Source organism: Triplophysa dalaica, chromosome 10, assembly GCF_015846415.1.
Source record: "Triplophysa dalaica isolate WHDGS20190420 chromosome 10, ASM1584641v1, whole genome shotgun sequence".
Taxonomy (NCBI): Eukaryota; Metazoa; Chordata; class Actinopteri; order Cypriniformes; family Nemacheilidae; genus Triplophysa; species Triplophysa dalaica.
The window spans coordinates 978,376-992,065 of record NC_079551.1 but is presented as its reverse complement, the minus strand read 5'-3'; the positions used below and the strand labels follow the sequence as shown (position 1 = coordinate 992,065).

At 37.1% G+C, this 13,690-nt stretch overlaps 1 protein-coding gene across 1 annotated transcript; it reads left to right on the top strand.

Moving 5' to 3' along the window:
- The first annotated feature begins 6,461 nt into the window (after positions 1-6,461).
- LOC130430606 (uncharacterized) lies at positions 6,462-13,261 on the top strand. Its single transcript, XM_056759753.1, has 6 exons — positions 6,462-6,753; positions 8,992-9,312; positions 9,471-9,773; positions 10,522-10,821; positions 11,286-11,364; positions 11,470-13,261. Exons 1-6 carry the CDS (start codon positions 6,705-6,707, stop codon positions 11,528-11,530), a joined length of 1,113 nt encoding a protein of 370 aa, XP_056615731.1. The 5' UTR covers positions 6,462-6,704; the 3' UTR covers positions 11,531-13,261.
- The last annotated feature ends 429 nt before the right edge of the window (positions 13,262-13,690 follow it).

Here is a 13,690-nt window from a genome sequence, read left to right as displayed (position 1 = left end):
ATACATTGCTAATGTTTAGGATATATCTCTCTGGGCATGAATGGGTAACTATACACAAATATATGATTCAGATATGGGCGTCTCTGTTTACATCTATTAAATCAATGAAACAAATGAATAATTATTTAATTTAAAGAGACTGTAGACAGAGCTGCGCACTCTTTTTTTGTCACTCCAGAACATTTTTAGATGTTTATAATTTTCCACTGGTCTCAAAACAGAATTTCTATTGAGAAACAAAACTTTTGAATTGTAAATGTTGAAATATTTGCAGGAAATCACTCCTTGAATGCTGCCTGTGGTTTCTAAGCTAATTTTGGAACTCAAACAGTTCTGGGGACCTTTAACTACCACTGGATTTGTCTTACTATGGCAGTTAATGATGTTCCAGAACTGAAAATGGCTGACATTCTTCCAAATATCTTTCTCTTTGTATAACAGAATGAAGAAATGTATACAGATCTGAAACAATCTGAGGATAAGTAAATGATGACTTTTCATTTAGGTTGAACTGTCCCTTTCAAATCACTATTCAGACAAGTGTTTGCATAGCGTGTGTTTGCATATGTTTGTGTTTCCTTGTTCAACACTAGTTCTTTATCTACTGACGCAGCTCATCAGTCTCATCAGATCTCACCAAAGAGAATCACCTGCTGAAACATAACATCACAGAAGAAGATTCTCATCAAAACACTATTTTTTCATCAGTTGTCAACATCGGAGGTTTACTCTAAAGTCGGCATCATGGAAGTTTGCTTCATTTTTATTTTTCTGTCCTCTCTGACTGTCAATGGTAAGTTCATATGTTTATGACTTTAATTCTTTCTTGACAGATAACAGTTGCTTATATGACACCTCAGGTTTATAGGTGTGACAAAGAGGGATGTTATAAAGAAGACAAGTGGAGTTCTCAAGAGAGTTCCTCCAGAGTCACTCAAATAATGAATGCATGTTACTCTTTATTTAATCTGTGTTAGGTTGGTCTGATCTGCACAAGTACTGGCCTCTATTGCTTAAACAAATTCAGTGTTTCCAGAGAAGAAGAAAATAAAGCGAAAGAAACCAAACCCAGTGTCTCACGTCACACAAACACAATTCTGCGTGTACACACGTACTAAAGGGTACTTGAGAACCTGCCTCATCTCTTACAACTAAACTTGACTTGAGACTTGCATGCAAAGACTTGAGGCTCACTTGTGACTTGCAAAGCAATGACTTGGTCCCTCCTCAGGCTCTATATCATCACACATCATTAATAACTGAATCAAAATCTCCAGAGTGCCGTGTAATAATGTCGTTAATAAAATCTCTTTCTGCATGTCTGTGTTATTATTGTGCATTCACATTGTGTTTGTGTTGTTCAGGTGTGTTTGGTGATGAAGTGAAGTCAGTGTCAGTGATGGAGGGACATTCTGTTACTCTACACACTGATGTTACTGAACTACACACACAGGATCTGATCGTGTGGTATTATGGGCCTGAAAACACATTTGTTGCCAGAATCAATGGAAAGGCCGACAGCATCATGTATTCAGATGATGAGAGATTTAAAGACAGACTGAAGATGAACCATCAGACTGGAGATCTCATCATCAGTGACATCACATCTCAACACTCTTGACTTTATACACTGAAGATCAACAGAAACAAGAAACCCTCATACAAGAACTTCCACCTCACTGTCTACTGTGAGTATTATAGACTCAATATACTGTCTCTTGTGTCTCTCTTCAGCTCTGTGAGACATCATTGAAGCTCTGATGTAAAAAAACATGATAGACAGCACTGATAAGTGTTCAGTTATAAATATCCTGGATCAAGGTTAGTAAAGTTTACATGATGTGGAAGTTTCATTTAGAATATTTCATGTCAGCGGCTATTTACACTCATTGAAATAGTGTTGGGTTCTGTTTACACTAATTGAAAATAGCAGCATTTCTCAGCTATATGATATTCACACCAAACGAAAAATAGCTGGATTTTCTTTAGATGAAGTAGAAATAGTAGTTAGATGCTATTCTTGTAAACCGTGGCAGATAATGTTATGATTTGCCTCTCAGTATTGCTGTGCATTAAAAATGATGCAATAGTAACAGAGTAAATCATTAGATTTATAAAAATGATGATATTTATATTTTATTATGCTTAATGAGATACAAAAGCCAACACACCATACCCCTAACATTACCCTAAACCTTATGAATAAAAATGAATTTTAAGGTATAAATCTATTTCATTTAAAACAAATGACTTCATCATCTGTAAGGTGATAGAAAAAGTAAAAGAGTGTTGTTAGCAAAAGGGGTATTTGAGCTCAGGACCAGACACTTATAGTGAGGGTGCTTGAGAACCTGCCTCTTTTGCCCTCAATGCTGAAAGGGCACTTTTGTTAAGATAAAAAAATAAAAAAATAAAATTTTTGTTATTATAGGCCCATTTGTGAATGCTTTCACAATCTAAGTATTAGTCAAATGAATTAATAATAATTCAACCCTACATAAAATGACCCACGATGACCTCATCTGGGACGACCCCTCACCTTCAGACGCCTTCAGTAGTTCAGCGCATTTCAAGGATACAAACCATTCACGGCTGTTCACTTAGTAGTGTTTGTATTATTATTAAATATTGTAGAAATAGTATTTTACAAAGCATGCGCGTGTGTTGTGTGTGTAGCCTTTTCTGCCCTGAATTTACAGTAAAGTGCCTTCAAAACACTGATAAAACATGATTATTCTATGTTTCTCGTCCTCCTAATTATACGTATCAATGCTGTTTTATCCTCATTATCATTTAAAAAAATGAATAAATTGGAGGAGAGTTAGAACAGAATTGAATTTCTTTTAATATGACTAAACTGTTTTTTACCACAACAGCAAAGACCGAAACTACAGCAGAAGCATCTCAACCAGCCCCCCCAACATCAGCTGATCTCTGTAAGTGATGTCAGCCCACCGTGTGTTAACACATATAGTCTACAATCGTACACAATGTGTTTATTTTGAATGGTGACATCCTACACAGTTTACTATAACAGCTGTTATTCTGTACAACAGAGAGGAAACCTTAAAGGGACAGTTCACCTAAGTTTTTTAAATATATATATATTTATAAACATGTGGGTTACCACATTTGAAGAGGCTATCAGGTTCTGTAAGATCATACCTCACAATGGGGTTTAAGTTGCACCCCTGGGGTGTAAGAGCCACCCCAAATTTCCTATGGACAGGACACATGCCCATATAAGGCGTTTAACCTTCCCGTGTTGAATATCTCCGCACTACAACCACTTAAAGACAAGGAGATTGGCTGATTTGCTCAGGCAACCAATCAGTGTCACACGATCATGATGAAGATATTCAGCCCCGCCCATATCAACCATTAACAGCATCTTAGCAACAGCTCCCATATACTCCCATTACAAAAAGGCCAGATGGATATCTTTGCAGCACAGTGTCGTAGAGAAAAGGGTCGTAGAGAAAAGGGCTCATTTTACTCAAATAACCAATCAGAGTTACAGGATCATCTTGAAGATACTAAGCCACGCCCATAGCTTCCATTTACAGTAACCTAGCAATAGATCCTATAGACTCCCATTGTAAAAAGTCCAAGTGATATCTTTGCAGCACAGTGTCAGTGTAACAGACATGGGGTGGGCTCATTTTTAATCAGACAACCAATCAGTTACCAAATAACTTCATTAGGAGCGAAGCCACGCCCATAGCAACAAAACATGTCAGCCTAGCAACCATTTAACAACACCTATATCTCTGCATCAGAAGATCGTAAAGACACTGTAGTTGGTACGTTTCAATCATAGGTTAGAGTATCATCAATTGCAGATGCAAAGCCACAGCCATAGCAACCGAATAAATTAGCCTAGCAACCGTTTAGCTTGATGTATATCTTCGCATCAGAACATCGTAGAGAAATGAGGGAGGGTTTGTTTTACTCGTGACGGCTTAAACTGTTATCACCCTAGTGCTCTGTTTGGCGGTTTGCCACAAAGCATCACTCATAGTTTCTTTAGAAAATGTACCTAGAATTATTTGGTTACTGACATTCTTCCAAATATATTCCGTTGTGTTCAACAGAACAAAAACATTTATGTGGGTTTGGAATACTCTGAGGGTGTAATTTTCTAATCCCAGATTTATTAATTTGGTGCAAATAAAATGTTTTTTAAACTTTAATTAGAATTGTCCTTTCTGTTATTTATTTTTTTAAACTGCACCATGGTATTGATACACGTATCAGCAAGGAATGCATCACGATTTACAGTGTTACAGTATTGATGGTCTAAGACCATCCCTATTTAAAGCCTTCCAGTGCCCCTTGAGCACCTGCCCCTTTAAAGCTCTCTGCACAGCTCTGCCCCGGACACCCATGACAAACTATTCAAACTTTACACCACTGGTGTCACAGTTTGAAATGATGTTATGCAGAGCTAGTGCAAATACACAAGGCGGTGTATTTGTGTTCAGTATAATAGACACTCAGATATGTCTCAACCACTGGAAATCTCTGTGGCCCAAATTCTGATGGCACTGATTCCCATTGATATTATTTCATAGAATTTAATATTCAATGTAGAGAAAGTAAACAACTAAGATTACCAAACAGACTGACATCTGACTATTCTGTTTCTCTTTTTATCCTTGTAGATTCTCTTCTTCGGCAGATCATTTCAATTCCATTCTTTTCTCTGTTGTGTATGTTTGCTTTGATGGTCATCTCTCTATACATAAACGGAGTTTTAACAGAATGAAATAGAAATAAAAAAACATCTGAACCAAAATATAGCAGAAGCTGTATTCAAGGTTCGAACGAGGGAAACGAGGGAAAAGAAGGAATACTTCATGCAGGGGCAACTGACTGAAACGTTGCAAAATACTCTGGCTATTGTATTAACTGTAAGGAGTCCACACCAAAGAGCAAAGAACCCACAGGGTTTGCATCTCCATCTCAGACAGCATAAAACAATGAATGATGAATACCAACTCTCACCTTTACACCCTCTCTCCTCTTTCTCTCAAACTGAACTCAGAGCAATTCAAAGCTCACCCATGCACTGGATTTTACAAACACCATATCTTATAAGAATAAAGAATCTTCATATGCATATTTGATATCATTTGAAATGTCTCAGTAGGATTGGTAGTCTTATTAACAGATTTTTTTAGCCTATTACTGTGCATCGTGAGATATGGTGACCTGCTGTACCACAGTCACTGTTCTCATCACAGCTAAATGCTTTTCAGGATAAGACACAGAAGGCATTAGATGTCAAAAGAGTGAATATGGAGAACAATAAAGCTATTCTGTGTAAAACAGGTAGGTAACAGATTATTTTAGCCTTTTACCGTGCTTCGTCAGATATGGTGACCTGCTGTAGGACTACAAGGTTACTCTGTACATTATAAACATATAATTTTATAATATTATGTTCTAATGTAAATTGTATAGCCTATAATGCATGTATGTATGTATAACACAAAGCTCATTTATGTTCATGTTTCTTAAATGGACAATGTTTAGAATTGTCGTAATTGCGTTATTGCGCAAGATTAAAAAGCTGCGCACGAGCACAAGGCGCATTCTGATTTACGTTCTTTGCGTAGAAAATTGTCGACAGTGACAACAGCGCCGAGTGCGGTCAAAAAATATCACGGGTAACAGAACATTTTGTAACAACTGTTCGTGACGTTTGAACGTCATTTCTTGCTTTACAATCGAAACTGAATGGCGTTTCCTTGAGGAAGGTTAAATATTTCTAATTCACATTTCATGTACAGTTTTAATCTCATGTGGCAAGTAGCTGCGTAATTGCTTTCCTGTAGCTCAGTGGTGAGAGCATTACGCAAAGTTGTCGGTTCGACCCCAGGGGATTGCACATAACTAAGTATACATGTCTAGGATAATGAAATGTAAGTCACTTTAGATAAAAGCGTCTGCCAAATGGATAAATGTAATAAGTTGCATAATATACAAACAGCCAGATGTGCCGCTGATCACAGTTCGGCCTCATTTCGGCAAAAACTGCATGTAAATGATCCCTTTCTTAAAAAATAGTTTAACTTTTTTATCTTATCGTATGCAGCCAAAATATAAAAAATTGCATTTTAATGCACACTACAGGTGTAACGAGCTCTCCGCCGCAGCCACGCCATTCACCTGCGCGTTCGTCACCAGCGCCTCAAGGAAGCGCATCACTTTATTACTGATCTAACTCTATTATTAACTCTATATAATTGTATTATTTGATTCTATTTTTATTACTTGTTTAAATCTGTACTCGGCGCTGTTTTGTTATCTGTTGTTTAGAGCTGATTCAGGATCAGTCAACGGCTCAATTCTTATGCAAAGATGTCAGCAAATCAGAAGCTGGAGGGAGTACTTTCGTCTGATGTTGACAGGCAGAATCCAGTCGTGTATGATGTCTACACAGAACTGAATACCGCACTAGATAGGGGAGGGGACAGTGAGTGTTTGCATAAGGTTTTAGTTTCATTTCTGCTAAAACGCAATTCAGTTGTTTCTATCAACTGACGCAGCTCTCTGGACCTTTGGTCTCATCTGACCAAACCAAACAAAATCATCTGCTATGACTTAAACATCACAAAAGAAGATTGTCTTTTCCAGTCTAGAAATTACATTACAACAACCATTTTCACATCAGTCGTCAGGGTTTGTTAACTAACACCATGGGTACCATCTTGATCTTCCTCGTTCTGTCCCTTCTATTCGCCAGCGGTAAGTTAATATTGTAAAAGTTTTTCGGTGGCTTTCACAGCTGCTCATATGGCAGTTCTTTCTAATTAATATGACATTTGTGTGGATTTTCTTTAATGTTTTTAGAATCAAATGACTTAAGTTTATAAGTTTCTGTCATAAAGCATATTGAAGTTTGAAGCCAAAGCGTGTAATGCCCAGAAATGCACCTCTGCCAGATTATGGACCCCCTCCCCACAATGGTTAAAGGATTTGGATAAGGTGTTAGGGGAGGGGTTAGGATTATCCAATCGGACAGCGTGTTGTTGAAGGGGCTGCATTATCTGGCAGGGGTCATTTCTCGTCACGACACCAGTTGGGTTGGATATATTGCTTGAAATGTCAAAACGTTGGTTCATATCACAAAATTCACCTATATGATGTCATGATTTATCAAAGTCCCAGTTAAAGACAACGCAATGAGATGTGAACTTTGAAACGCTTTTGTGTGTAATAACATGTCATGCCGGTTTATCCATTGTTTGTTGAAGTCTCAGTTTGGGGATGTGGCTTGTTATTTCATAAATAGGAGTGAAATCCCATCTCATGCAGTTTAATGCTGCCTTCACATGCTCTCAGAATTATAAAAAAGATGAGTTTCTGAGGCAAAAATGACACATGAACGCCCTCTGATGCCATTTTTACGTTTAGAAGGTTCAATTTGAATATCCCCAGATGGAAACATGTTGGGTGGGAATTTCTGTTGTTATGACCACAACAGCTTCATAGTTTTGTCTCGTTATTATAACTCAAACACAACCAGCTCAGAATCATGATTTCACAAGTGGGAACTATTACATTTCAGGGAGCATGCACTGTAAAAAATTATGTGTTGACATTACTTAAAAAGGATGTGAGCCATTTTTGCATCATGGTTTTCAATTCAAGGAGATTTTAAGTCAAAATAACACAAATATAAAATTATGTAGCACGAGTTCAACCAACTTACAGTGCTCAGGTAGGCTGAACTGAAATAAATAAAAATTGCTGGCAAACAAAAACATCTCGGCTGAATGTTTCAACACTTTTTATGTAATGAACCAACATCGTCTCACGGGAATTTGCGAAATTGTCAAGAGCCGTAATGTATTCATTTGTCTTCAACACAGATTTCCCCATTTTTGCGTGTCACCCAAAAAGTACTTTCATCAAAAGTACTTTAATACGCGATATCTTACATATGTGTAAATATATATCAACCCAATCTGATGGAAGTTAACACCAATTTCACAAGGTGGCTTACGATCGTATTCGTATGTTTTGTTATGATCTGACTTTTAGTCACAGGGGCGAGGTTAGGTCAGCCATTTATCATTGCTTTGTCACCTCGTGAAACTATAATTTTTAGCTATATTAGCCTCTGCGGCTGTGATTTTAGGTTTTGGGGTGAGGTAAGGTAAGGTGTTGGTTAGGCAAGTATTTGCGACTTCTTTTAATATCAGTCTAGATATATATAAATGTAAATGCATGCACACGCGGTCTGTGTATTGAAAAATTGTCATGCTGAGTGACATGAAAAAAAAGAGGAAATTTGTGTTTGTCATGAAACGGAGACAGACACGAGGTCACAGGAACACAGGACCCAATCGCAGACAGTGGGTAAGGGGTAAACAAGGACTTTAATGACACTAACAAAACATGAAACAAAAACCCACGAGGGGATAACAAAACATAACAGCTAGGGTAGGAACAGGAACATAAACAGGAACATAGACTCACTACCCTAAACTGGACTATACTTTATACAACATTAGACATGACTACAATAACTAAACTAGGCATACATACACTTCAGGACAAGGCTGGTGACACGGACACATGGCAAAAACTCCAAACAATTGAAAATGATCCAGCACAAGACAGAAGACACAGGGGCATTAAATAAGGAGACAGATCAAGAGGGAACAGCAGTGGTGCATGGAATCATTACGAGCAGTATCGAGGAAACAAGAGGGCTGGAACAAAGACGGGTCCGGAGAGAGTTTGGAAGGCCATAAGGGCCGATATTGTCTCTCTCCACATAAAACATGAGGTTCTGTCATGATCCAGCCACTCGGTCAAGAGAAACATGACATGATGTGGCAGGATCATGACAGTGAGACTGGGTTGAATGAACAGTAATGGCTTAGATAGTGTTTCATTAGAGTTAGTGAAAATAATGAAACACTTTAACATGTAGATGTAATTTTATGAATTGGAAATTGTGTTTGTGTTGTTCAGTTGTGTTTGGTGATGAAGTGAAGTCAGTGTCTGTGACTGAGGGACATTCTGTTACTCTACACACTGATGTCATCAAACAGAAAGATGATCTGATTATGTGGTATTATGGGCCTGAAAACACATTTGTCGCAAGACTCAATGGAAAGGCCAGTAGCACCATGTATTCAGATGATGAGAGATTCAGAGACAAACTGAAGATGAACAATCAGACTGGAGATCTCATCATCACTCACATCACATCTCAACATTCTGGACTCTACACACGGAAGATCATCAACAATAATAAAGCTTCAGTCAAAAGATATAATCTTATCGTCTATGGTGAGTATTTCAGATTTGTTCAAGTCATATATCAAACCAGCTTTATATTTCTCATGTGTGCAGTTAGATAGAAATGAGCTTTGATTTCATCACCGGAAGTCTGTCTGGAAAAATCATCGGTTGCACATTGAGACTGTGTTTTCTCCTGTGTTCTGCAGGTGAAGCGAAGTCCGTGTCAGTGACGGAAGGACATTCTGTGATTCTGTATAATCATGTTCTTAAAGACAGTCGTGATCTGATAGAGTGGCATTATGGACCTGAAAACACACATGTTGCAACAATCGATGGAAAGGCCAACAGGATCATGTTCTCTGATGATGAGAGATTCAGAAACAGAGTGAAGATGGATGATCGGACCGGAGCTCTCATGATCAATGACACCACAACTCATCACTCTGGACTTTATAAGATCAGCACCAATAATAAAGCTTCAGTCAAAAGATATAATCTTACCGTCAATGGTAAGTATTTCAATTTCCATCTACTTTCTAAAGTGTGCAAGTCATATATCAAACAAGCTGTTTCTCACAATGTGAGTAAATGTTGATCAGATTTATGAATTTTTATCACTCTGGATCACAGAACCAGTCTTAAGTAGCCTGGCAACATTTTTTTGTAAAAATACATGGCATGGGTCAAAATGATATCTTTTTCTTTTATGCCAAAAATCATTAGGATATTCAGTAAAGATCATGTTCCATAAAGATATTTTGTGAATTTCGAACCTTAAATAAATCAAAACTTTATTTTTGAGACTTGGTGGCCTGTTACAGTGCTTCTGATGAACAACTTCAAAGGCCATTTTCTCAATATTTAGATTTTTTCCCACTCTCAGATTCCTGAATTTTAAACGGTTGTATCACAGCCAGATATTATCCTACTCTAGCAACTCATACATCAAAAAAAAAAAAATTATTCAACTTTAAGATTATTAAAAAATCTCCCATAGAAAAACCCTTAGGACTGATCCTTTTGTCCAGGGTCACTTTTTTTAAAGCATTAGCAATGTGAGCCTTTTGTTCATGAAGAGCTACTGAAGAACATGTTTTCTAGTGAGAACCTTTATGTTTCTCAGGTGTGCAGTTACGTATTTAGAAATGAGCTTTGATTTCCTGCTGCACAGGTTATATTAGTCCATCACTGAAAGTTTGTCAAGAAAAATCACTGTTTAATTCTCATTGAGACTGTGTTTGCTCCTGTGTTCTGAAGGTGAAGCGAAGTCAGTGTCAGTGAGAGAAGGACATTCTGTTATTCTGTACACTCATGTTCTGAAACAGAGTCATGATCTGATAGAGTGGCATTATGGACCTGAAAACACACTTGTTGCAATATTCGATGGAAAGGCCGGTACAACCAGATTATGCGATGATGAGAAATTCAGAGACAGACTGAAGCTGGATGATCAGACCGGAGATCTCGTGATCAATGACTTTAGAAATCATCACTGTGGACTTTATAAGATCAGCATCAACAAAGTCTCAAACAAGACATTTGAAGTATCTATTTGTGGTGAGTATTTTAAATTCAATAACTAAATAATGTGTTTTAATGTTAATCAATGATTAATGGTGATACTCCTAAGCAATACCATGAAAATATCAACCTTGATGTGAAAAAAATGAGTTCAGCAAAGGTTTTTCACCACACGGGTACCACAGATGTCAAAAACATTAAAGTTTTTACAGCATTTTATTATGTTTCAAGAATGATTTTCCATAGTCAGAAAAGGGCTTTCAGAACCGTCACATTTAAAATGTGCACATGAAAATAACAAATAAAGCTACTCTTTTATTGTACTCTTTTATTTTTACTCGAAGAGGCATCCCTTCTCCATTTGTTGAGTATTTTTGCTTCTTGTTTGTTCACAAAAGAAAGTTTGTCGTTGCACAAAAACGTAAAAAATCTAATTCAAATCAAATGGATCAGTTATTAAAATTAATATCTGTCTTTTCTGTTTGTTTTTATCTTTGTAGATGTCCCTGTCCTGTGGCTCTGTGTGCTTCCAGTCGTAGTCCTACTTCTTCTGATCTGTGTCTGTATACTCATAAAGAGGTGATCGAGCTCTTACAGTTTTACCTTTATATAACATGCCAACAAAACTCTTCTTTGACATCACTGCTGATGTGGGCCTTCGCAACATGACGCTTTATTTTTCAGAAAATTCCTCACATGCTCTGACAGATGGCAAAAGAAGCATGAATTCCGGCACCACGCTTAATGCAGGAGTTTCAAGGTTCCTGTAAGAGTGATGCAGGAACGGAGAAATGAGAAGTCTTCACGGGTGGGCAGATTGACCCTAATATTGATACTATTGATACCAACGTTGGTTATGGTATTGGATTGATATTCTGTCGCGATCGATATTTCAGTTTGAATCTCTCTAATTGTCCCTAAAGTACACTACAAAAAATCACTTTCTTACTTACTATTTGCGTCTTGTTATCTAGTACAAACATCTCAAAAGTCTTGAATCAAGATGCATTTCCTTCATGAACAAAATGACCTATGCAAAAAATCTGCCAATAGGGGTAAGAAAAATAATCTTCAATTAAGGTTGACCTTCTTATTAGTCACTCAATTCAAGATTATTTTTTCTTACCCCATTGGCATTTTTTTGCTCATTCTAAACAAATATTCACAGAAATTTCATATTTTTTGTCTTAAATCAAGATCTTCTGAGGTCATTTTGCTCATCAAAAACATGCATTTTGTTTAAAAGGAGTCATTTGCCGGAAGTATGTGTTTTTCTTTGTCTTTGGTGTGTTATAAGTTGCCCATGCATGTATTAGACACGTGTATTTTATATCGAAGCGAATGCTCACCCAGACCTGCCTGTAACGCCCTGTGTAACCACACCCCCACAATTTGACGTCAGCTCGTGGAGAGATTTAACTAAAACGGCCCAAATCTACACGCAAGTATGTGGGTGGTCTTTGTTAATCTTATTGTACCGCCACATGAGCAGTCATGTCGTGGAGACATGTATTAATAGATGACAGTTTTTTGACAATTCCACGTATTCCTGTGAGACTGGGTTGCACAGTCTGTGAAAAAGATAAATTGTTAACGGAGCTCACGACAAGAAAAGTACAACGGTATTAACAAATTGAACGCATGGTGCACGGGTGAACTCGTGTTGAGAGTTAAATATGATCTATGTTTTGAGTCATTCATCATAATAATATATTTTGGCGATACTGGTCCTGTGTTTCCTTGCTTTTAGATTGATACAGCAGAGCAGAGGAGGATACTTTAGTGCAGATTAGAGAGCTGAAAAATGAAATATCGCCACGATACCAATACCAATGATGTTATCAATAGTATCGTAAAAATTATGTACATTTTTAACAATACAAAAAACATATCTTTGTTTGTTTACTTCTCATATTTACATGAATGCTGTGTTCAACCATACCATTAGTAGCATTATACCATGAATGTTTTTGTTTAATGAAAAAAATACTTGATTAATGTAGTTTAAGTTGTTTCTTGATATTGATCTAGGTCATAGATGTAGACTTCTGCCATCTGGTGGTTAGAGATAAACCTGTAAGAATTACAGTAATAAAAATAGAGTGTTTTGACCAGCAGAGGGCCATAGAGGACCATTGATTTTACTTGATGTGGCCTAATAGGCCTTGGAGATCAAATCACTCCATCTAAAGCGACAAACTAAAGCAGTTGGGTGTTTTATTACCAAGGCTCAAGGGAATGAATTGTTGGAACAAGAAAAATAAATACAATAATAAATTCTACTGAAGTCTTGGTTGAACAACAAGAAAAAGTTTGAAAAAACAGCATATGCGGATATGTTTTGATACTGGTTGAAAGGAGTGGTTCACTTTCAAAATAAATGTTCATTATCATTTACTCACCCTCATGTCATCCAAGATGTTTACTTTTTTGTTTCTTTAGTGGAAAAGAAATGAAGGTTTTCGTTGAAAACATTCCAGGATTTTTCTCCATATAGTGACTTCAATGGACTCCAAACGCTTGAAGGTCAAAATGACAGTTTCAGTGCAGCTTGAAAGGACTTTAAACCACACCAGACCGTGAATAAAGGTCTTAACTAGTGAAACCATTGCTCATTTAAAAAAAAAAAAAATCTTTATAAACACGATGCGATGCGCGTTCATGACTAGACGGAATTACGTTGAAAAATTCAATTTCGTAAAATTTTCGCACGTTCAATTTGTAAACACTGACTCAGTACTTCCGCCTTCGTCAAGCGTGACCTTTTTTAACGTAATTACGTATTTGCGAAGTCATGAAGTCATCGTGAGCATTTGTGTTTATAAAGCATGCACATTAAAAAATATATATGGAAATGAGCGATGGCTTCACTAGTTAAGACATTTATTCATGGTCTGGTGTGGTT